The sequence below is a fragment of the Prionailurus bengalensis genome, chromosome E4 (genome assembly GCF_016509475.1).
Source record: "Prionailurus bengalensis isolate Pbe53 chromosome E4, Fcat_Pben_1.1_paternal_pri, whole genome shotgun sequence".
Classification (NCBI taxonomy): domain Eukaryota; kingdom Metazoa; phylum Chordata; class Mammalia; order Carnivora; family Felidae; genus Prionailurus; species Prionailurus bengalensis.
In genome coordinates this window covers 67,529,127-67,547,670 of record NC_057360.1, presented here as the reverse complement: position 1 = coordinate 67,547,670, position 18,544 = coordinate 67,529,127, and the positions used below count along the sequence as shown (strand labels likewise).

At 44.7% G+C, this 18,544-nt stretch overlaps 1 protein-coding gene across 5 annotated transcripts in view; it reads right to left on the bottom strand.

Annotated features, from left to right (window-relative positions):
- Positions 1-18,544, bottom strand: part of LOC122476000 (GON-4-like protein) — a 75,544-nt gene that overhangs the window by 55,255 nt on the left and 1,745 nt on the right. For 3 of the 5 annotated variants that reach the window (XM_043568148.1, XM_043568150.1, XM_043568152.1), the window contains exons 1-3: positions 17,572-17,636; positions 14,657-15,187; positions 7,992-8,177 (exon numbers count right to left, since the gene is read on the bottom strand). In XM_043568148.1, the coding sequence (XP_043424083.1) occupies positions 7,992-8,177; positions 14,657-15,161 (691 nt within the window). In that variant the 5' untranslated portion in view covers positions 15,162-15,187; positions 17,572-17,636. Of the gene's footprint in view, positions 1-7,991; positions 8,178-14,656; positions 15,188-17,571; positions 17,638-18,544 lie in introns of those variants that run through there. The other 2 variants (XM_043568153.1, XM_043568149.1) reach the window with 2 other exon arrangements.

Genomic DNA, 18,544 nt, shown 5'->3' with positions numbered 1-18,544 from the left:
CAACAAAAAGTTTCCAACCAGAAATAAAGAGGACAGGGGTGCCTGGGTGGCTCAGTCAGTTAAGCACCCAACTTCAGCTCAGGTCCTTATCTCATGGTTCATGAGTTCTAGCCCTTCATTGGTCTCTGTTCTAACAGTGCAGAGCCTGCTTGGGATTCCCTCTCTCTCCTTCTCCCTCTGCCCTTCCCCAACTCACTTACTCATTCTCTCTCTCTCTCTCTCTCTCTCTCTCTCTCTCTCTCTCTCTCTCTCAAAATAAATAAATAAACCTAAAAAAATCTTAAAGATACCCCAAAATAGAGGCACTTGGCTGGCTCAGTTTGGTGGAGTGTGCAACTCTTAATCTGGGTGTCATGGAGTTCAATCCCTGTTGGGTATGGAGATTAGTTAAAAACTAAACCCCCCCCCCAAAAAAAATTCCAAAATAAGCCTTTTATAAACAACTTTACATCAAAATATTTGACAATTTAGAGAAAACGTACAAATTCCTTGAAAAACACAACTGACCAAAACTGACAGAAACAGGAAATCTGAATAGTCCTAAAATTATTAAAGAATTTACTCCATAATTTAAAATCCTTTTGACAAAGAGAACTCCAAGCCTAGGTAACTTCTTGGTGAAGTCTTACAAAATTTTGAGAAATAAATAATAGCCTTACATAAACCTTCCAGAGAGTGGACAATGATGGGAAAGTTCCCAATTCATTTTATTATTTTTTTTAACGTATGTTTATTTTTGAGAGAGACAAAGTTAGAATGCGAGTGGGTTAGAGGCAGAGAGAGAGACACACACAGAATCCGAAGCAGGCTCCAGGCTCTGAGCTGTCAGCACAGAGCCCGACACAGGGCTCGAACTCATGAGCTATGAGATCATGACCTGAGGTGAAGTCAGATGCTCAACCAACTGAGCCACCCAGGCACCCCCCAATTCATTTTATAAGGCCAGTTACCAAACACCAACACATGAAAAAGACATTATAAGAAAATTAAAGCCAGTACCTCTCATAAATAAAGACACAAAACCTTGAACCATGTATCAGGAAATGGGTCCGGCAGCTCATGGAAAGTCTGATACGTCATGACCAAATAGGTTCATCCCAGAAACACCAGTTTGCTCTAACACTCAAAACGCAATCACATTTGTCATTAGGTACATGCACCTAAACACAGAGTTTTAAAATATGCAGAGCAGGGGCACTTGGCTGGCCCCATCAGTGGAGCACACAACTCTTGATCTCAGGGTCGTGAGTTTGAGCCCCACGTGGGGTATAAAGATTACTTAAGGGGCACCCGGGTGACTGAGTCTGTTAAGCATCTAACTCAGTTTCGGCTCAAGTCATGATCTCACAGTTTGTCAGTTAAAGCCCCACAATGGGCTGTGTGCTAACAGCTACAGAGCATGCTTGGGATTCTCTGTCTCCCTCTCTTTATCTTCCCCCACTCACTCTTTCTCTCAAAATAAGTAAATATTAAAAATAATGAAAACCTTTTAAAATGAATAAAAGTATATAGAGCTAAAACTGATAGAGCTAAAAGGAAATATAGACAAATCCACAACGATAATTGGAGATATCAACATTTCCTTCACAATAATTGACAAATAGACCTTTCCCCAAGAGAAAAGTAGGAAGAGAAGAACTGAACAACGCTATCAATCAACTTGACCTAACTGACATTTATAGAACAGTGCACCTCGAAACAACAGAATACATATTCTTTTCAAATACATATGGAAGAGCTACCACAAAGATTATATTCTCGGGTGCCTGGGTGGCTCAGTCAGTTAAGCGTCCGACTTCGGCTCAGGTCATGACCTCACAGTTCGTGAGTTCAAGCCCCGCGTTGGGACTCTGTGCTGACAGCTCAGAGCCTGAAGCCTGCTTGGGATTCTGTGTCTCCCTCTCTGTCTCTGCTCCTGCCCCACTCATGCTCTGTCTCTCTCTCTCTCTCAAAAATAAATAGAACATTAAAAAAAATTTTTTAAAAAGAGAGAGAGAGTACATTCTGGGCCCTAAAATAAACCTCAATAAACAGAAAAAGAATGAAATGATACAAAATAGGACATGAACTCAAGAGAATTAAATTAGAAATCAGTAACAGAAAGATAGCTGGAAATTCTCCAAATATTTAGAAATAAAACTACACACTTCTGAATAATCTGTGGGTCAAAGAAGACATCCCAAAGGAAATTAGAAAATATTGTCAACTGAAGTCCATGAAATATAACATATCAAACAAAATCTGCGGGGCACAGCTAACACAAGTGTTTAACAGGAAAGTGACATATTAAGTACTATTAAAAAATAAGAAAAGTCTCAAATCAGTGATCTAAGCTTCCACTTTAAGAAAACCAGAAAAAGACCAAATTAAACCCAAAGCAAGGAGAAAGAAAACAGACAAAAATCAATGAAATAGAAAATAGAAAAATAGAGAAATTAATGAAATCAAAAGCTTGTCCTTTGAATTCAAAGATGAATACTGAAAACCGTCTAGCCAGAGTGGTTAAGAAAAAGACACAAATCACCAGTATCAAGAATAAAAGAACAGACACCGCTGCAGACCCTACAGATAATAGAAAGATAACAAAGGAATATTATGAAAACATTTATGCCAATAAATGTGACAAGGTAGACGAAACAGACAAATACCTTGAAAGATACCAACTGTAGGGACACCTGGGTGGCTGTCAATTAAACATCCAACTTTGGCTCAGGCCATGATCTCAGTTCGTGGGTTCGAGCCCCATGGGTTCTGCATTAGCGGCACAGAGCCTACCAGGGGATTTTCTTTCTCTCTCTCTCTCTCTCTCTCTCTCTCTCTCTCTCTCTCTCTCTCAATCTCTCTGCCCCTCACCAGCTCATGCGTATGTACTCTCTCTTTCAAAATAAAAAAATAAATATTAAGAAAAGGAAGAAGGAATACCAATTCACACACACTCTTCCAAAAACAAAAGCACAAAAAGGGAACACTTCCCAACTCAGCATGACCCCAATATCAAACCATACAAAGACAGTACAAGAAAACTATTGACCAGATACAAAAATCTTTAAAATACTAGCAAATCAAATCCAGCAATGTATAAAAAGGGCAATATATCATGGCCAAAAGGTGTGGCTTACCCCAGAAATGCAAAATTGCTTTCAAATTTGAAAATCAATCGATATAATTCACTATATCAACAGATCAAAAGCAAAAAACAAAACAAAAGATGATCTCAATAGAGGCAGAGAAAGCTTTTCACAAAATCTAACATCAATTCACCATAAAAACTCTCAGCAACTAGGAACAGTAGAGAACTTCCTCAATCCAATACACCACAGCCATAAACCAGCTTCAGCTCCACGATGAAAGACGGAACATACTTCCCTGAGACCAGGAACACAGGAAAGACGACCCCTCTCGCCACTTCCCCTCAGGGTTGTACACAGTAAAGGGGGACTGACAAACGGAAAGGAAGAGAAAGAGGGAGGGAGATATAAAGGGAAGAAGAGGAAGAAAGAGAAATGAAGGTCAAAAAAAACCCCTTGTTCTCAGATGACATAATTATCTCTGTAAGAAATTGTTAAAGAATCTATAAAGTAAGGGTGCCTGGGTGGCTCAGTCCATTAAGCCTCCGACTCAATTTCAGTTCAGGTCACGATCTCACCGCACTGTGAGCGCAGGGCCTGCTTGGGATTCTCTCTCTCCCTCTCTCTCAAAACAAATAAACTCTTCAAAAACAAAAAAGAATGGGGGCACCTGGGTGGCTCAGTTGGTTAAGCATCTGACTTCGGCTCAGGTCATTATTTCTCGGTTCGTGGGTTCGAGCCCCATGTCGGGCTCTGTGCTGACAGCTCAGAACCTAGAGCCTGCTTCCAATTCTACGTCTCCCCCTCTGTCTGCCCCTCCTCCGCTTGCACTCTTTCTCTCAAAAATAAATAAACATTAAAAAATAATAATAAAATAAAAACAAAAAAGAATCTATAAAGTATATACAGCTAATAAATGAATTTATAGCAAAGTCACAAGATATACTGATATACCCAAGCCTACTCTATCTGTATGTTGGCAACAAACTAGAAGTTGAAAAGAAAAACTGACATAAGCATTAAAAAAAAATGCATGTTTCATAAATCTAAAATATAAGTGAAAAATGTATATAGTAAAAACTACAAAATACTGCTGAGAGAAATTTTTAAACGTCTAAATAAATATATGTATCTTGCTACGGATTAGTAGACTCAATACTGTTAAGATGACAACTTTCTTCCCAAATTGATCCACAGATTCATTTCCAATCAGTATTTCAGCAAGTATTTTTGAAGAAAATAACAACCCAATTCTCAAATTTACATGGAAATGCAAATGACCTAGAAGAGTTTAATAACCTTGTTTTAAAAAGGCGGGGGGGGGGGGGGGGGGGGGGCACCTGGGTGGTTCAGTCAGTTAAGCATACAACTTCCATTCAGGTCATAATCATGTGGTTCCTGAGTTCGAGCCCGCCCCACATCGGGCTCTGTGCTGATAGCTCAGAGCCTGGAGCCTGCTTCAGATTCTGTGTCTCTCTCTCTTTCTGCCTCTCCCCGGCTTATGCGCACGCATTCTCTCTCTCTCTCTCAAAAGTAACATTAAAAATAATAAAAAATAAAAATAAAAAGGACAAAGTGAAGATTCATACTACCCGACCTCGACACTCCCTGTGAAGTTATACTGATCGAGCCTGTGTGGTGTTGGTGAAAGGTTAGACACACAGATCAGTGGGACAGAACAGAGTCCAGAAAAGTCCACACTAATATGGCCAAGTGATTTTTTTACATAGGTGCAAAGGTAACTTATTTTTTCTTAATTTTTTAAATGTTTTTTTTAATTTATTTTTGAGAGAGACAGACACAGAGTGTGAATAGGGGAGGGGCAGAGAGAGAGGGAGACACAGAATCCGAAGCAGGCTCCAGGCTCCAAGCTGTCAGCACAGAGCCCAACGCAGGGCTAGAACTCACAAACTGCAAGATCATGACCTGAGCCAAAGTCGGACGACAAACCGACTGAGCCACCCAGGTGCCCTATGTGCAAAGGTAATTAAATGGAGAAAAAATATTTTCCAAAAATAGTGCTGAAATAAGTGAACATCCACATGCAAGAGAGTCTCAAACATACCTCACACATGATGATACAAAAATTAACACGGTTCATACACCTAAATGTAATATGTAAAACCATACAACTTGCAGAAAAGAAACTCTGTGACCTCAGTTTGGGCAGAGTTCCTTTTCTTTTTTAAATCATTTTTTTTTTTTTTAAGTCTGCTTTCCTCCCAGTGTGCAGCTCGACCTCACAACCCTCTGAGATCCAGAGTCTCGAGGTTCCCAAACCGAGCCAGCCGGGTGCCCCAGGATTAGGCAGTGTTCCTTGATATGACACCAAAACCATATTCCACAAAAGTAAATCCTGGAGTATCTCCCTGTAGCTAACACTAAAACAACGTGAGCAAGATAACGACAGTACTGCATTGTAACTCAAATAATAAAATAAATATCTCAGTCCACGCTCACATAAAAATTGAAAAAATAAATAAATAATGAAGAAGGGACAGGTCCTCTTTAAAGTTTATTTCTTTTCAGGGAAAGAGAGTGAGGGCATGTGTGAGCAAGGGAGAGGTGGGGGGAAGAGAGAGAATCCCAAGCAGGCTCCATGCTATCAGTGCAGAGCCCAACGCAGGGCCCAAACTCATGAACTCCTGAAACATGAGATTATGACCTGTCTGAGCCAAAATCAAGAGGCGGACACTTACTTAACTGACTGAGCCACCCAGGTGCCCCAGGACAGCTTTTCTTTATAGAAAATCCCAATTAATAGAAGTAGAAGGCATGAGAGAAATAAAAAATTGCCATTAGAAGAACACAGTAATGGAGCATCTGGGTGGCTCAGTCAGTTGGACATCCAACTTTGGCTCAGGTCACGATCTCATGGTTTGTCAGTTTGAGCCCCGCGATAGGCTCTCTGCTGTCAGCACAAAGCCTGCTTTGGATCCTTCCCTCTCTCTGCCCCTCCCCTGCTGGTTCTCTCTCTCTCTTTTTCAAAATAAATACATAAAGTTAAAAAAAAAAAAAAAAAAGCCTGTTACAGGCAATCTACCAATGGATGCTAAAATTAGTGGACAAAGATTTGAAGATGAACAGGACAGACGCATAGTTTTAAAGTATTTCCTGCAAGATATGTACTAATTACAAAAGGAATGAAGGCAAACAACAGAACAATGAACTAACATTTCACCAAAAATGATCTACAGATGGCCATAAACACATGAAAATATGCTCTGGAGCATTATTCCTTGGGGAAATGCAATTGAAAACCAGGAGGAAATACACCTAGTAGAACGGATAAAATTAAACGTCTGATAGCAGCTGGCTGGAGGCTATCAGCTGCAAATCTCACATACTGCAGGTGGGAGTGTAAGATGGTCCGGCCACCCTGGAACACAGTTCAGCAGTTTCTTACAAAGTTAAACATAAACCATAAGCCCCAGCAATGACACTCTTAGTTATTTACCCCAGAAAAATGAAAATTTATATCTATCAAAGACCTACATGTGAATATTTATAGCAGTTTCAGGCAAAACCTGGAAACAATCCAAATGCCCATCAACTGGTGAACAGGTAAACAAACTGTGGTCCTTCGTTGGAACAGAATGAACACGACTCAGCGATGAAAGCACGAATGAATCTCAAAGGCATCAGACTAGGTGAAAGATACCAGATGCGCAAGGCTCCGTACTGTATGACACCACACGCGTGATAACACCGTAGAAAACGGGAACCTGCCAGAACAGAAGGGAGACTGGCAGGTGCCAAGGGCGGAGGATGAAGGCCTGCAGAGGGGAATGAGAGAACTTCTGCGGTCAGAGAGACATCCCATATGCTGATGGTGGTGGCTGTTACATAATTTTTTTAATTTTTAAAAAATGTTTGTTTATCTATTTTGAGAGATAAAGCTCGAGCAGGGGAGAGGCAGAGAGAGAGACTCTCAAGCAGCCTCCACAGTCAGCACAGGGGCTTGATCACACAACCGTGAGATCATGACCTGAGCTGAAATCAAGAGTCAGACACTTAACCGACTGGGTCACCCAGGTGCCCCTAGAAGTCTTTATTCACTTGTGTGTATGTGTTATAATTCACAATAAAAAAATACAATATTTAGGGGCACCTGGGTGGCTCAGTCAGTTGAGCATCCAACTTCGGTTCAGGTCATGATCTCACAGCTTGTGGGTTCAAGCCCTGCGTCGGGCTCTGTTGCTGACCGCTCAGAGCCTGGAGCTGCTTAGCATTCTGTGTCTCCCTCTCTCTTTGCCCCTCCCCCGCTCACACTCGCGATCTCTCTCTCTCTCTCAAAAATAAATATTAAAAAAAAATTTTTTTTACGTACAATATTTCAAACAAATGTAAAGAGGCCTAATCCTATGACCTAGCAATTACACCCAAGGAAAATCAGGTGCAGATGCTCACCCAGACATCTGCAACAGGAACATCCACGGCAGCACCAGTCAGAGTAGCCTGCAACTAGGAACCATCCTAACGCCCGGTAAGAGCTGAATGGATAAAGAAATAGTAGAACACTCCAACAGGCTACTACACAGCAATGAAAACGAGCAATCCACAAGTACGTGCAGCAACGGGGGCCAATTTCATAACATGACAACACAAGTGGAAAAAGGCAGTCACAAAACACACATACATATGATTCCACTCATAAAGTACAAAACAGGTGAACCAGGAAGTCAGAATAATGGTCCCGCAGGGGTGGGGTGTTGGTAGTAACTGAAAGCGAGGGCCCTGGGTGCAGGTAATATTCTGTTTTTGATCCAGTTCCTGCTTGCATGGGTGTTTGCAATCTCTGAAATTCAGTGAACTTGGATCTCTTAAGATACGTGCAGTTTTCTCCATATTGTGCTTCATATTATACCTCAATAGAGAGGATTTTTTTTAATTAAAAAAGAAAAAAAGAGAAACAAAGCCTACCCATCGGAATGAAGAGTCCGCCGTCCTCTGTCTCATCCTCAGCTTGCGGAGCCAGAGTCCCAAGTGGCTTCTCTTGGGGACAGGCACAGACATGTGACGGAGGGGACTTCCCAGGCAGGGCTCCCGGTTTGGCAGAGTGGGCGCCTAGAGGCAGTGACGGCATCTCCCCTCCAGACTGAGGTTTTCCTGGAAGAATCACAAGGGTTGCTCCACACTGTGCCCATTTGCAATCATACCAGGTTGCAGAAATCAGCATTTTGTTATAAAGTCCTCTTCAGCTGGGTAATTTCATTAATGATGCACGTACCACATAGGTATTCCTCTCTCTTAAAGACAGTATCCTAAGAAAAATACCGAAATCAAAGCTCAGATCCAATTTGCTCACCTAATGTCAGGGAGCTGAACCAGGTAACTGCTAAGGTCTTTCTACTTCTAATATGCTTTGAGGTATGCATTTTTTTCCTATGGAGAAATCAGAACCATAATTGTGGGGTGGGGGGTGTTATACTTCTGATGACAAAGGGACATTTTATATGGACAATCATTAACACCACATTTAATCTCTATAAATGATATCCATTATAAAATGTCCTGAACTTTCTGACTCTGTAAATTTTACAGAGCAGTTGAGGAAAAACCACCATCAAATTATAAATACATGGTTGATTCTATGGCTCACTAGACAACTTTCTCCTTTTCATCTCAACTCTTCATCAGTGCCATCGTTCCTTCTTCTGGGGAAGATGGGGTGTTCAAAAAGCAAAGCATTCATGCTGTATCAAAAGTAAACATTAGAACCAAGTTGTCCCGTGAAGAAGAATACATACAGGCTTGTGTACGGGCGGAAGATCTACAGACTATACACAAGGGACTGCTGAACTGCCTGCCTGCTTCTAAGACAAAGACCTGGGGTCCAGAGGACAGAGTGAAGGGGTGCCTAACTTTTCACTATGCACCCTCTGTATTTATGAAGTTCTTCCACGTCTGCATATCATAAAGTCAAAAAAATTTTAGGGGCGCCTGGGTGGCTCAGTTGGTTAAGCGTCCAACTTTGGCTCAGGTCATGATCTTGCAGTTTGTGCGTTCGAGCCCCGTGTCAGGCTCTGTACTGACAGCTCAGGGCCCGCTTTGGATCCTCTGTCCCTCTCTCTCTGCCCCTCCCCGGCTCGCTCTCTCTCAAAATTAAATAAACATTTTTTTTTTTAATTTTTTTTCAACGTTTTTTATTTATTTTTGGGACAGAGAGAGACAGAGCATGAACGGGGGAGGGGTAGAGAGAGAGGGAGACACAGAATCGGAAACAGGCTCCAGGCTCCGAGCCATCAGCCCAGAGCCTGACGCGGGGCTCGAACTCCCGGACCGCGAGATCGTGACCTGGCTGAAGTCGGACGCTTAACCGACTGCGCCACCCAGGCGCCCCAAATAAACATTTTTAAGAAATCCATTAATGGGGAGCCTGGGTGGCGCAGTCGGTTAAGCGTCCGACTTCAGCCAGGTCACGATCTCGCGGTCCGGGAGTTCGAGCCCCGCGTCAGGCTCTGGGCTGATGGCTCGGAGCCTGGAGCCTGTTTCCGATTCTGTGTCTCCCTCTCTCTCTGCCCCTCCCCCGTTCATGCTCTGTCTCTCTCTGTCCCAAAATAAAAATAAAACGTTGAAAAAAAAAAAAAAAAAAAAAAGAAATCCATTAAGAAGGAAGATCTCATAAAATAAAATTTTTTTTTTCAAAAAAAGATCAGGTTGTTTATCACTGAGCTCTACCCAAAGTAGCCTCTACACTCTAGACTACTACCTCATCAACATGGCCAGTTTCAACTGGCGTAAACAGGATTTGAAACAGGACCACCCTCCTAAAAGAAGTTTTAGTTTTAAATTAAGTATGAATCAATCATTGACTGCGTTTACTCTTCAATCTTCCGTCCTCCATTTCTGGAGCCCATGGTTACTCCGTGACGTCAAAACATCTGAGGGCTTTTGCTTTTAACGGGGACTGGACAAGAAGTGAAGCCCTGAGTCCGTCAAATCAAAAGTTCCTCTCAGTCAAATACCTTAGAAAAGAGAACTTCAATCAACAGCACAGCACAGTGCTCTCGTTTTTAAAAAAATTTTTTTAATGTTTATTTATTTTTGAGAGAGAGAAAGAGACAGAGCGTGTGCAGGGAGGGGCAGAGGGAGAGAGAGAGAAGGAGACACAGAATCCAAAGCAGGCTCCAGGTTGTCTCTGAGCTGTCAGCACAAGCCTGATGCAGGGTTCGAACTCGTGAACCAAGAGATTATGACCTGGGCCGAAGTCAGATGTTTAACCAACTGAGCCACCCAGACGCCCCAACATAGTGCTCTCATTTAATCAACAATCTTCATAATTTTTAGATTAATGGTGTCAACATTTCAAAACTGAACCAACATAAAAGACGTTTTAAACAAACACACGAGAAGCTCACTTTGGTAGCTAGTTTCCATCGCTACTTTTACTACGGAAAACACATCTGGAACTACTCTAACACCGTCCCTACCGTTTATAGGCTGCACCAGTCTCTACATAGAGAAAATGTTCCTTTTTATTTTTTTTTTATTTTTTCAGTTGTATTTAAGTAATCTCTACACCCAACAAAGGACTCAAACTCGACCCCAAGATCAAGAGTCACACACTCTTCCAACGAAGGCAGCCGGACACCCCGAAAATGTTCCTTTCCTATTACCCAATCATGTTGCTTCTCAACTTAACTCTCCTCTCAGAGAACCCCCACAGGACCCCCGCTTTTCCTTCCCTCTGTCCGTGTGCTGGAGGCTGAAAGCCCCTCGAAACGGAAGCTGAGAAGAGTAAGAGAGACACAGAAGGGAAAGCCTAACACAGAGCACATCTGTAACTTGCTTACTGCCAGCCTAAGAACTGCGAATGGATAACACGAAAGTAATTCACTGAGAAATGCCCAAGTCAACTAATTACGAGCTGAAATCTGCCGAAGTTAATCATTTTTACAAAACAAAGAAAAAAAAGCACGAGGAGAAATTAGATCATATAAATCAATTTTAAAAGAACAATTAAAATTCTGAAGACCAAAAAAGAGGCTGGGGGTGGGGGGAAAATTCTGTTAGAACACACACCAGTGCAGACGGAGTTTAATCCCTAGCACCTGCAGCCTAGAAACGATTTAGCAGGTGCACGGAATGTAACAACTCGCTGATCGGGTAGCCCTGGGACATGTGTTCCTAAACCCTCAGGAGATGTCTGACATGTCCCACAGTACGAACCCTTATATTCTATGTTCTTTCCCATACACACCTAGGGTAGTTTGATTTATAAATTAGGCAGGGAGGTTACCAATAACTAATAATAAAAGAGAACAATTAAAACAATATACCGTAAAAAGTTATGGGAATGTGCTCTCCCCTCTCAAAATATCTTCCTGTCCTGTACTCACCTTTCTAGTGATGACGTGAGATGATGAAACGCCTACGTGGGGACAGGATGTGAGGTGAGTGATGCAGCCTTGTGACCCGGTGTTAGGCCACTACTGACCTTCTGACGACAGTACGTCAGGAGGATCATCTGCCTCCAGACCGAGGTTGATTGTGGATAACTGAAACTACGGATAAAGGAGAACTACTACACTTCAACCCAGGCTTTTTTGTCCTTGTTTTTGTTTTTTTATGTACTCATAATACTAAAATGTTACTTACAAGAGAACAATACAACCAAAAGAACATACAATAAATTTTTCTTAAGATTTCTTTTTTTGTTAATGTTTATTCTTTGAGAGAGAGAGCACGCAAGATCACGAGCAGGGGAAGGGCAGAGAGAGGAAACACAGGATCGGAAGCAGGCTCTGCACTGACATCAGAGAGCCCAATGTGGGGCTTGAGCACAAGAACCATGAGATCATGACCTGTGCTAAAGCCAGACACTTCACTGACTGAGCCACCCAGGTACCTCTTTAAGATTTCATTTTTAAGTAATCTCTACACACAACATAGGGCTTGAACTCACAACCCTGAGATCAGGAGTCACGTGCTCTACCGACTGAGCCAGCCAGGCACCCCTGTACTAATTTTAGTAGTAATTACTGCGGGTAGTAAGGTTGTGTGTGATTTTTTCTTCTACCTTAAATTTTTCAGTATTTTTAAAAATGCATATATATGAGGGGTGCCTGGGTGGCTCAGTCGGTTGCGTGTCTCAGGTCATGATCTCGCGGTCTGTGAGTTCGAGCCCCGCGTCGGGCTCCGTGCTGACAGCTCAGAGCCTGGAGCCTGTTTCGGATTCTGTGTCTCCCTCTCTCTCTGACCCTCCCCCGTTCATGCTCTGTCTCTCTCTGTCTCAAAAATAAATAAACGTTAAAAAAAATTTTTAAAAAAATGCATATATATGAATTTTTAGTCTTCTTTTCTGTTTTGTATGTTACATTTCTTTTTTTATGTTTTTAAGTTTATTTATTTAGAAAGAGAGCTTGTCCACACGAGAGAGAGAGAGCGCGCGCACACAGGGGGAAGCAGCAGAGAGAGAGGAGAGACAGAATCCCAAGCAGGCTCTGCACTGCCAGCACAGACCCCAAGGCGGGGCTCTCACAAACCGTGAGGTCACTACCTGAGCCAAAATCAAGAGTCAGATGCTTAACCAACTGAGCCACCCAGGCACCCCTTGTATATTACATTTCTATTTAGCAAAAATTAAACAAAAAGTTACTTACGGGGAGAAAAAGGATTCTGGACAGACACTCTCATAAGGTCCTTCTTTTCCAGGTATTGCTTGTATACACAGCTCATTACAGTGCAAGACGGTAGAATTCACTTCTAATTATCCAGCCTCGTGAGGGGGAGTGGCATTACAGCTGACCGCAAACAACGAACGTTTATCTCGTTCACCCACACTTGGACCTCTGAAAACTAACCCCTGGAAACGTCTGTAGACCCCACTCCTCATCAGCAGGTGACTCCGAAGCCCTGGGGGATCGCCCACCCCGCCCCACTTGACTCCCGGGCCCTTTCCAGATCCCCTGCCTTCACGTCACAAACACGCCCGGGCCTGAAGGAGACATTTCAGTGGCCCTGCTGTCCCCCAGGGCCATGTCCACCCTCCTGCTGTGGAGCAGACACTGCTGCTCTCCTCCTCCCTCACCACACCTCCTCGTCCCAGAAATTCCCCTGCACCCTCTCCAGTGTAGCCTTCCGTCAGGCCCCATCCTCCTCTTTCCTTAGTCACGAACTTTCAAATGAAGTGCCTTGCTCTGGACACTCCTCCTTCCTGAGATTTCTCCTATCACTTCCCCAGTTTTCCCCCTCTGCCATCTTCTTCCTCAGCCTTAGGTTGTCAACTTCCTCCACGTTCCTTTCCACAAAGAAGCACAACTCACACTTTGAACATTTCTACTCCCACGTCTCACCAAACTCCAATCTCAGAGTTGTATTTTATCCTGACGGCCCCAAATCACCTCAGGCAGCACACACGGAAGGACGGACTCCTCTCCAAGTGCCTCAGTGCCTGTGCCTGGAAGATGTACGACCAGCACTAGGGCCAGAGAACTGAAACGATGCCAGTGTCTGAGCAAGACTAATTCTCCCTTCTGATGTCTCTAGGGTACGCCTTCTTTTCTGACCTCACTGCCAACATCCCAGACTGACCCTCTGTAAGGTCTCATGGGGAAGCCAGCAAGGCTCTGTGTCACCCGCACCCGCACTGCCCCTGGGAAGCCCTGCTACATGCCCGCACAAACAGCACCTCAGCGGGATGGCGGAACCTCTGGGGGACCGCGGAACTTCCGGGGGACCGTGGATCCTCCGGGGAACTGCGGAACCTCTGCGGGACGGCGGAACCTCTGGGGGACCACGGATCCTTCGGGGGGCTGCAGAACCTCTGCGGGACGGCAGAACCTCCGGGGGACCGCAGATCCTACGCAGGGCTGCAGAATGTGCTGCTCCACCTCCTCTCCTTCCCCGCTCTATGGAACCCCACCAACCCAGCCAGTCCCAATTTCAACAATCCGAATGACCCGTACCACACACCCCAGCGCCTACATATTGCCTTCAACTGCTCCAAATGGATAATATGTTTATGTCTCGTCTTCCCAGCTACCCTAGAAAAAAGCTTCCTGAGGGGAGAACTATGCTTTCTGCTTCTCTTACTTGTGAACCAGCCATCACCTACAGGACGAGGTCCAATGCTTGAGCATGAAAAACAAAGCCCTTCACAGTCTATACACAATCCACCACCCGGAAGTCATCTTCACTTCTTCCAAGCAACCACCTCACCATCCTCTTCTGCCTCGGCGCCTACTACTCTTGGCCTAAGATACCCCCCGCCACCATCTGTCAAACTACAACTCCTCCCTCAAGGGTTACATCATCTCTTCAGAGCCCCGCCCAAAACCCCAGGCAGTAGCGTCTCCTTCAAGCGGCTGCCTCTCCTCCAAAAGCCCTGCTGCACAGACACAACCGAATCACAAAAGGCCACATAGTTCACCCCTAGAAAGGAAAGAAAAGGGATACAGAAGAGGATCTAGGGAAAGGGAGGGAGAAGGTCTCCACCCACTCATAAAGCTCACTGCCGACCCCCACGAGCTCCACAGTCCCAATCCCACACTGGGTCAGTTTCCCCTTTCAGAAACACTGCTTTGTAAAGGAATGCCACCTAGCACCGACCGGGGAAACGTGGCTTAAGACGTTTCATATCTTACCTCCTTCTTCCTTGACTTCTTCACTAGGCTCTCCTGAAAAAGGCTCCTTTGTAACAGGATGATCTCCTCTATCTTCTTGGGGAACTGGCCCGGGCCTGAGTGCAACCTTCTTCCCTCTCCTTGAGCCAGGGGCCTGGAGCTTTCCTTTACCAGTGTGTACAATAAGAGGCTGAGAAGACTCCAAGGAAGGTAGGGCGATGCCCTGAGAGATGGCCGCATCAACAGCTTCCAGAACTGGTGCGTTTGTGTCCTGGGTGAGCACCCTGGAGCTCAGAGGTGGATCCTCCTCGCCAAGCTGATTTCCTGCCTCCTGCACGGACTGCACTTGGAGGCCAGCCGCTCTGCCATGACTTGGACCCCCAGAGAGTGACGCTGACCCCAAGTCTTTCACCTGGTCAGACACTGGTTTAACAGCGGACTCCAGGTCTAGGTCCTCTTCCTCCTGGCTGCCCTGGTGCTGTGGGGACCCAGTCACCGTAGTCCTTCTCTTCTTACAGGGCAACATTGTACAAGTCCCACCTGGGTTCCATCCTGAAAGGAGAAAAGCAAGTTCTTATCACCTTCATATTAATTAATGATAAGAGCATTTCTTCAAGCACCTTTCCACTTATTCATGTTCAGTCAGGGACACAGTACTTTATATCAAATGCACAAGTTCCCTTTTTTTTTTTTTTTACATCTATTTATTTTTGAGAGACAGAGTGAGACCAAGTGAGAGTGGGGGAGGGGCAGAAAGAGAGGGAGACAGGATCGGAAGCAGGCTCCAAACTCTGAGCTGTCAGCACAGAGCCTGATGTGGAGCTCCAGCCCACAGACCGTGAGATCATGACCTGAGCTGAAGTCGGACGCTCAACCAACTGAGCCACCCAGGCGCCCCCGCAACCTCCCATTAGATGGGAGAGGAGTGACTGTGGTCAGAGTGCCGGGTTCAAACCCTAACTCCACCACCGATTAGCATGTTATCTTGGCTGAGCAACTTAACCTCCCTAATCTTCAGTTTCCTCAACTGAAAAAGATAGTAATTGTTCTTACCTCATAGGGTTGCTCTAAAAATCAAACAGTAAGTGATTAGTAAACGTCAGTGATCGTTACTATCAGGGAGGCAGAATAGCATGGTGCTGAGAGCAAAGTGGGAGTCAAACTGTCTGCATTTGTTTCCCAAGTCAGCTTCTCTCCAACTTTCTGAAACTGCATAAATTACTTAACCCGAATCTCAGTTTCTTCAGCTATAAAATGAAATAAAAACAGCATCTATGTCATTAAATAGTAATTTATCACATCGATAATGTTTGCTATTGCCGTTTTCATAAACAGGTAGTCCCATCAATAGAAACACCCGAAAGCAAAGTGCGGTTGTTTAAAAAGGTTAAGCTATATTAATAGAAATTCTGTTTTGAAAATAAGAGATTCCTATCATTCTCTATGCTATGTTACTTCTCAACTCTTGGCCTCAATTCCAGTTTTCACATCCTAAAGGCAACAATTGGAGGGTATCTTCTTTTATGTTATTATAATACCTGTTTGTAAACCTCTTTTACGTATTTATCACTTTTGTTATTCTCTTGTCTGTCTCCTTCCCATCTCTCCTTCCCTCAAAACTACGTGCTCTTTGAGGAAAAGGATTCTTTCAACTAGTACCCCTAGTACTTGGCAGGATGTGCCTACTGGATACTCAGTGAATGCTCCCTGAAGAAATGAAATAATGAATGAAAGCGCATGAACTTCTGAACTTCCTATCCCTAGCTTATCCTATGCATTTGGACCACGAGTGAAGCATCGTATGGAAAATGACTACATCATTCTACCCAGAAAAACTTTACTCTCATTAAAATAGGTCCAAGATGGGGCGCCTGGGTGGCGCAGTCGGTTGGGCGTCCGACTTCAGCCAGGTCACGATCTCGCGGTCCGTGAGTTCGAGCCCTGCGTCGGGCTCTGGGCTGATGGCTCGGAGCCTGGAGCCTGTTTCCGATTCTGTGTCTCCCTCTCTCTCTGCCCCTCCCCCGTTCAAGCTCTGTCTCTCTCTGTCCCAAAAATAAATAAACATTGAAAAAAAAATTAAAAAAAAAATAAAATAGGTCCAAGAATAAAATAAGTTGCCTAGTGTTATGCTAACAATGCTCAGGCAAAGTCTGAATGCCCATCTATCAGAGCACTACATGAAAGCCTGGACTAGAGGAGTAAGAAAGTTCTCTTTCAGTCTCAACTGTGAGGTTATTTTAAACCTCCCTAATTCAGGAACGCCCGGTTGGCCCAGTAAGTGGAGCGCAGGACTCTTGATCTCCAGGTCATGAGTTCCAGTCCCACATTGGGGAGATTACTTAATATAAGTGAAATAAAAACTTTTTAAAAACAAATAAAATAAGCCTCCCTAATTCAGGCACCAGGAAATCCCCACCCCAAAATCAGCTGATGTCCTTTTCTTAGTTATTAAAGACTTTGTCGACCCCCGTGAGGGAGGGCGGTGAAGAGGTTAAGAGATGGAGTGGGAGCAGCTAGAAGAGTCCTACATTTCAGGGATGAATGACAGCTTCAAAAAAGAAAAAGGACAGAAAGAAGGCAGCTACTAGTCAAAGTCGGCAGCGCGCAGAGATGGGCTCCAGACACTTCGAACGCAGCAACCCTAAAAAGGCCCCCGCTTTGGGAACTCGAGTCACCCTTAACAGGGTGAATGAACGCGACTCCGGGGCAGCGCCAGCGCGGGCCGGTCCGGGGAACAGATTTCACCAGGGGGTCCTGAGCGCGCTTCCCACCGCGGCGCCAAGAGCCGGCCGCGGTCCCCACGCCCCGCCAGACACCTTCACGCTCCACCTCCTGTCACGCACCCCACGCCAGCCCTCAGGCCCGACCCCTCGGCCCGGACGTCCAGCTCCCACCCGCCTGTTCCCGCCCCACCGCACGCGCCCCGCCGCCCTCACCAGCCGACCAGATCCCGCGGAAACCCAACTCCGCTCCCGCCGGAAGTCAGCCAACGGCAGCGACTGACGTGCGCGCCCCCGAGCCGCGGTGCGCGGCGCCAGCCAAGGAGCATGCGCTGACCTCCAGGCGCCATGCTAGGTGCGGGCGGACTGAAGCCGGCACGTCGGTTGTTGGCGAAAGAATTTAAAGGAATGTCTCGCTTTGAGCTGTCCCACTCAAAACAAAGCTGGGGGGTTGCAATTCAGTGGCTTAGGTGGACATCTCTCTAATCCTTCTCGCCGCGAGATACCAGGAATCGGGACCGAGAAATGACGAACTCATAAAATCGCAGAAAGAGGACTCCTGGCTTACAAATAGTGCGGTTTTCTGAATAAAGTGAATGCAATCTTGAACTCAACCCGTAGTGATTATTGATGCTGTATCATACTCTTCATTTCACAAAATATTTTCATTTACGTTATCATAGGTGATTTGATCTTCACAAGAAACCCGAGGGGACAATGTATATTATACCTTCCAATTTACACAGAACAGAAATTTCTGTCTCAGCTGGAAAGGTGGTTTCACAAAGACACACAGCTGTCAAGGGGAATCGGGCATCCTCTAGCTTCTAGTGTCATGATCCAGTGCCCGGGAAGGTGCCTGGGGCAGAGAGTCGATGTTCATTAATTCAATACATGGGTTTTGAATGATTCCTAGAACCATGTTCTTTACACTTTTCTAGAAGGACAGAATGTCGGAGTTGAAAAAACACTGTCTCAATTTACAGGTGAAGCATCAACAAACATTTATGCACTTAAATCATTTGATCCTGATCCTGTCTGTAAACAAGATGAAAGCATCCACAGCCAAAGACAGTGAAATTGAGGTAATCATGGAGATTACTGCCAGTAGTCTATAACCTGAATCACCCTACCTCTCCCAAATGCCAAGGAAGTCTCTAGAAGGTTGGAGTTTTGTCTGTGTCCTGTT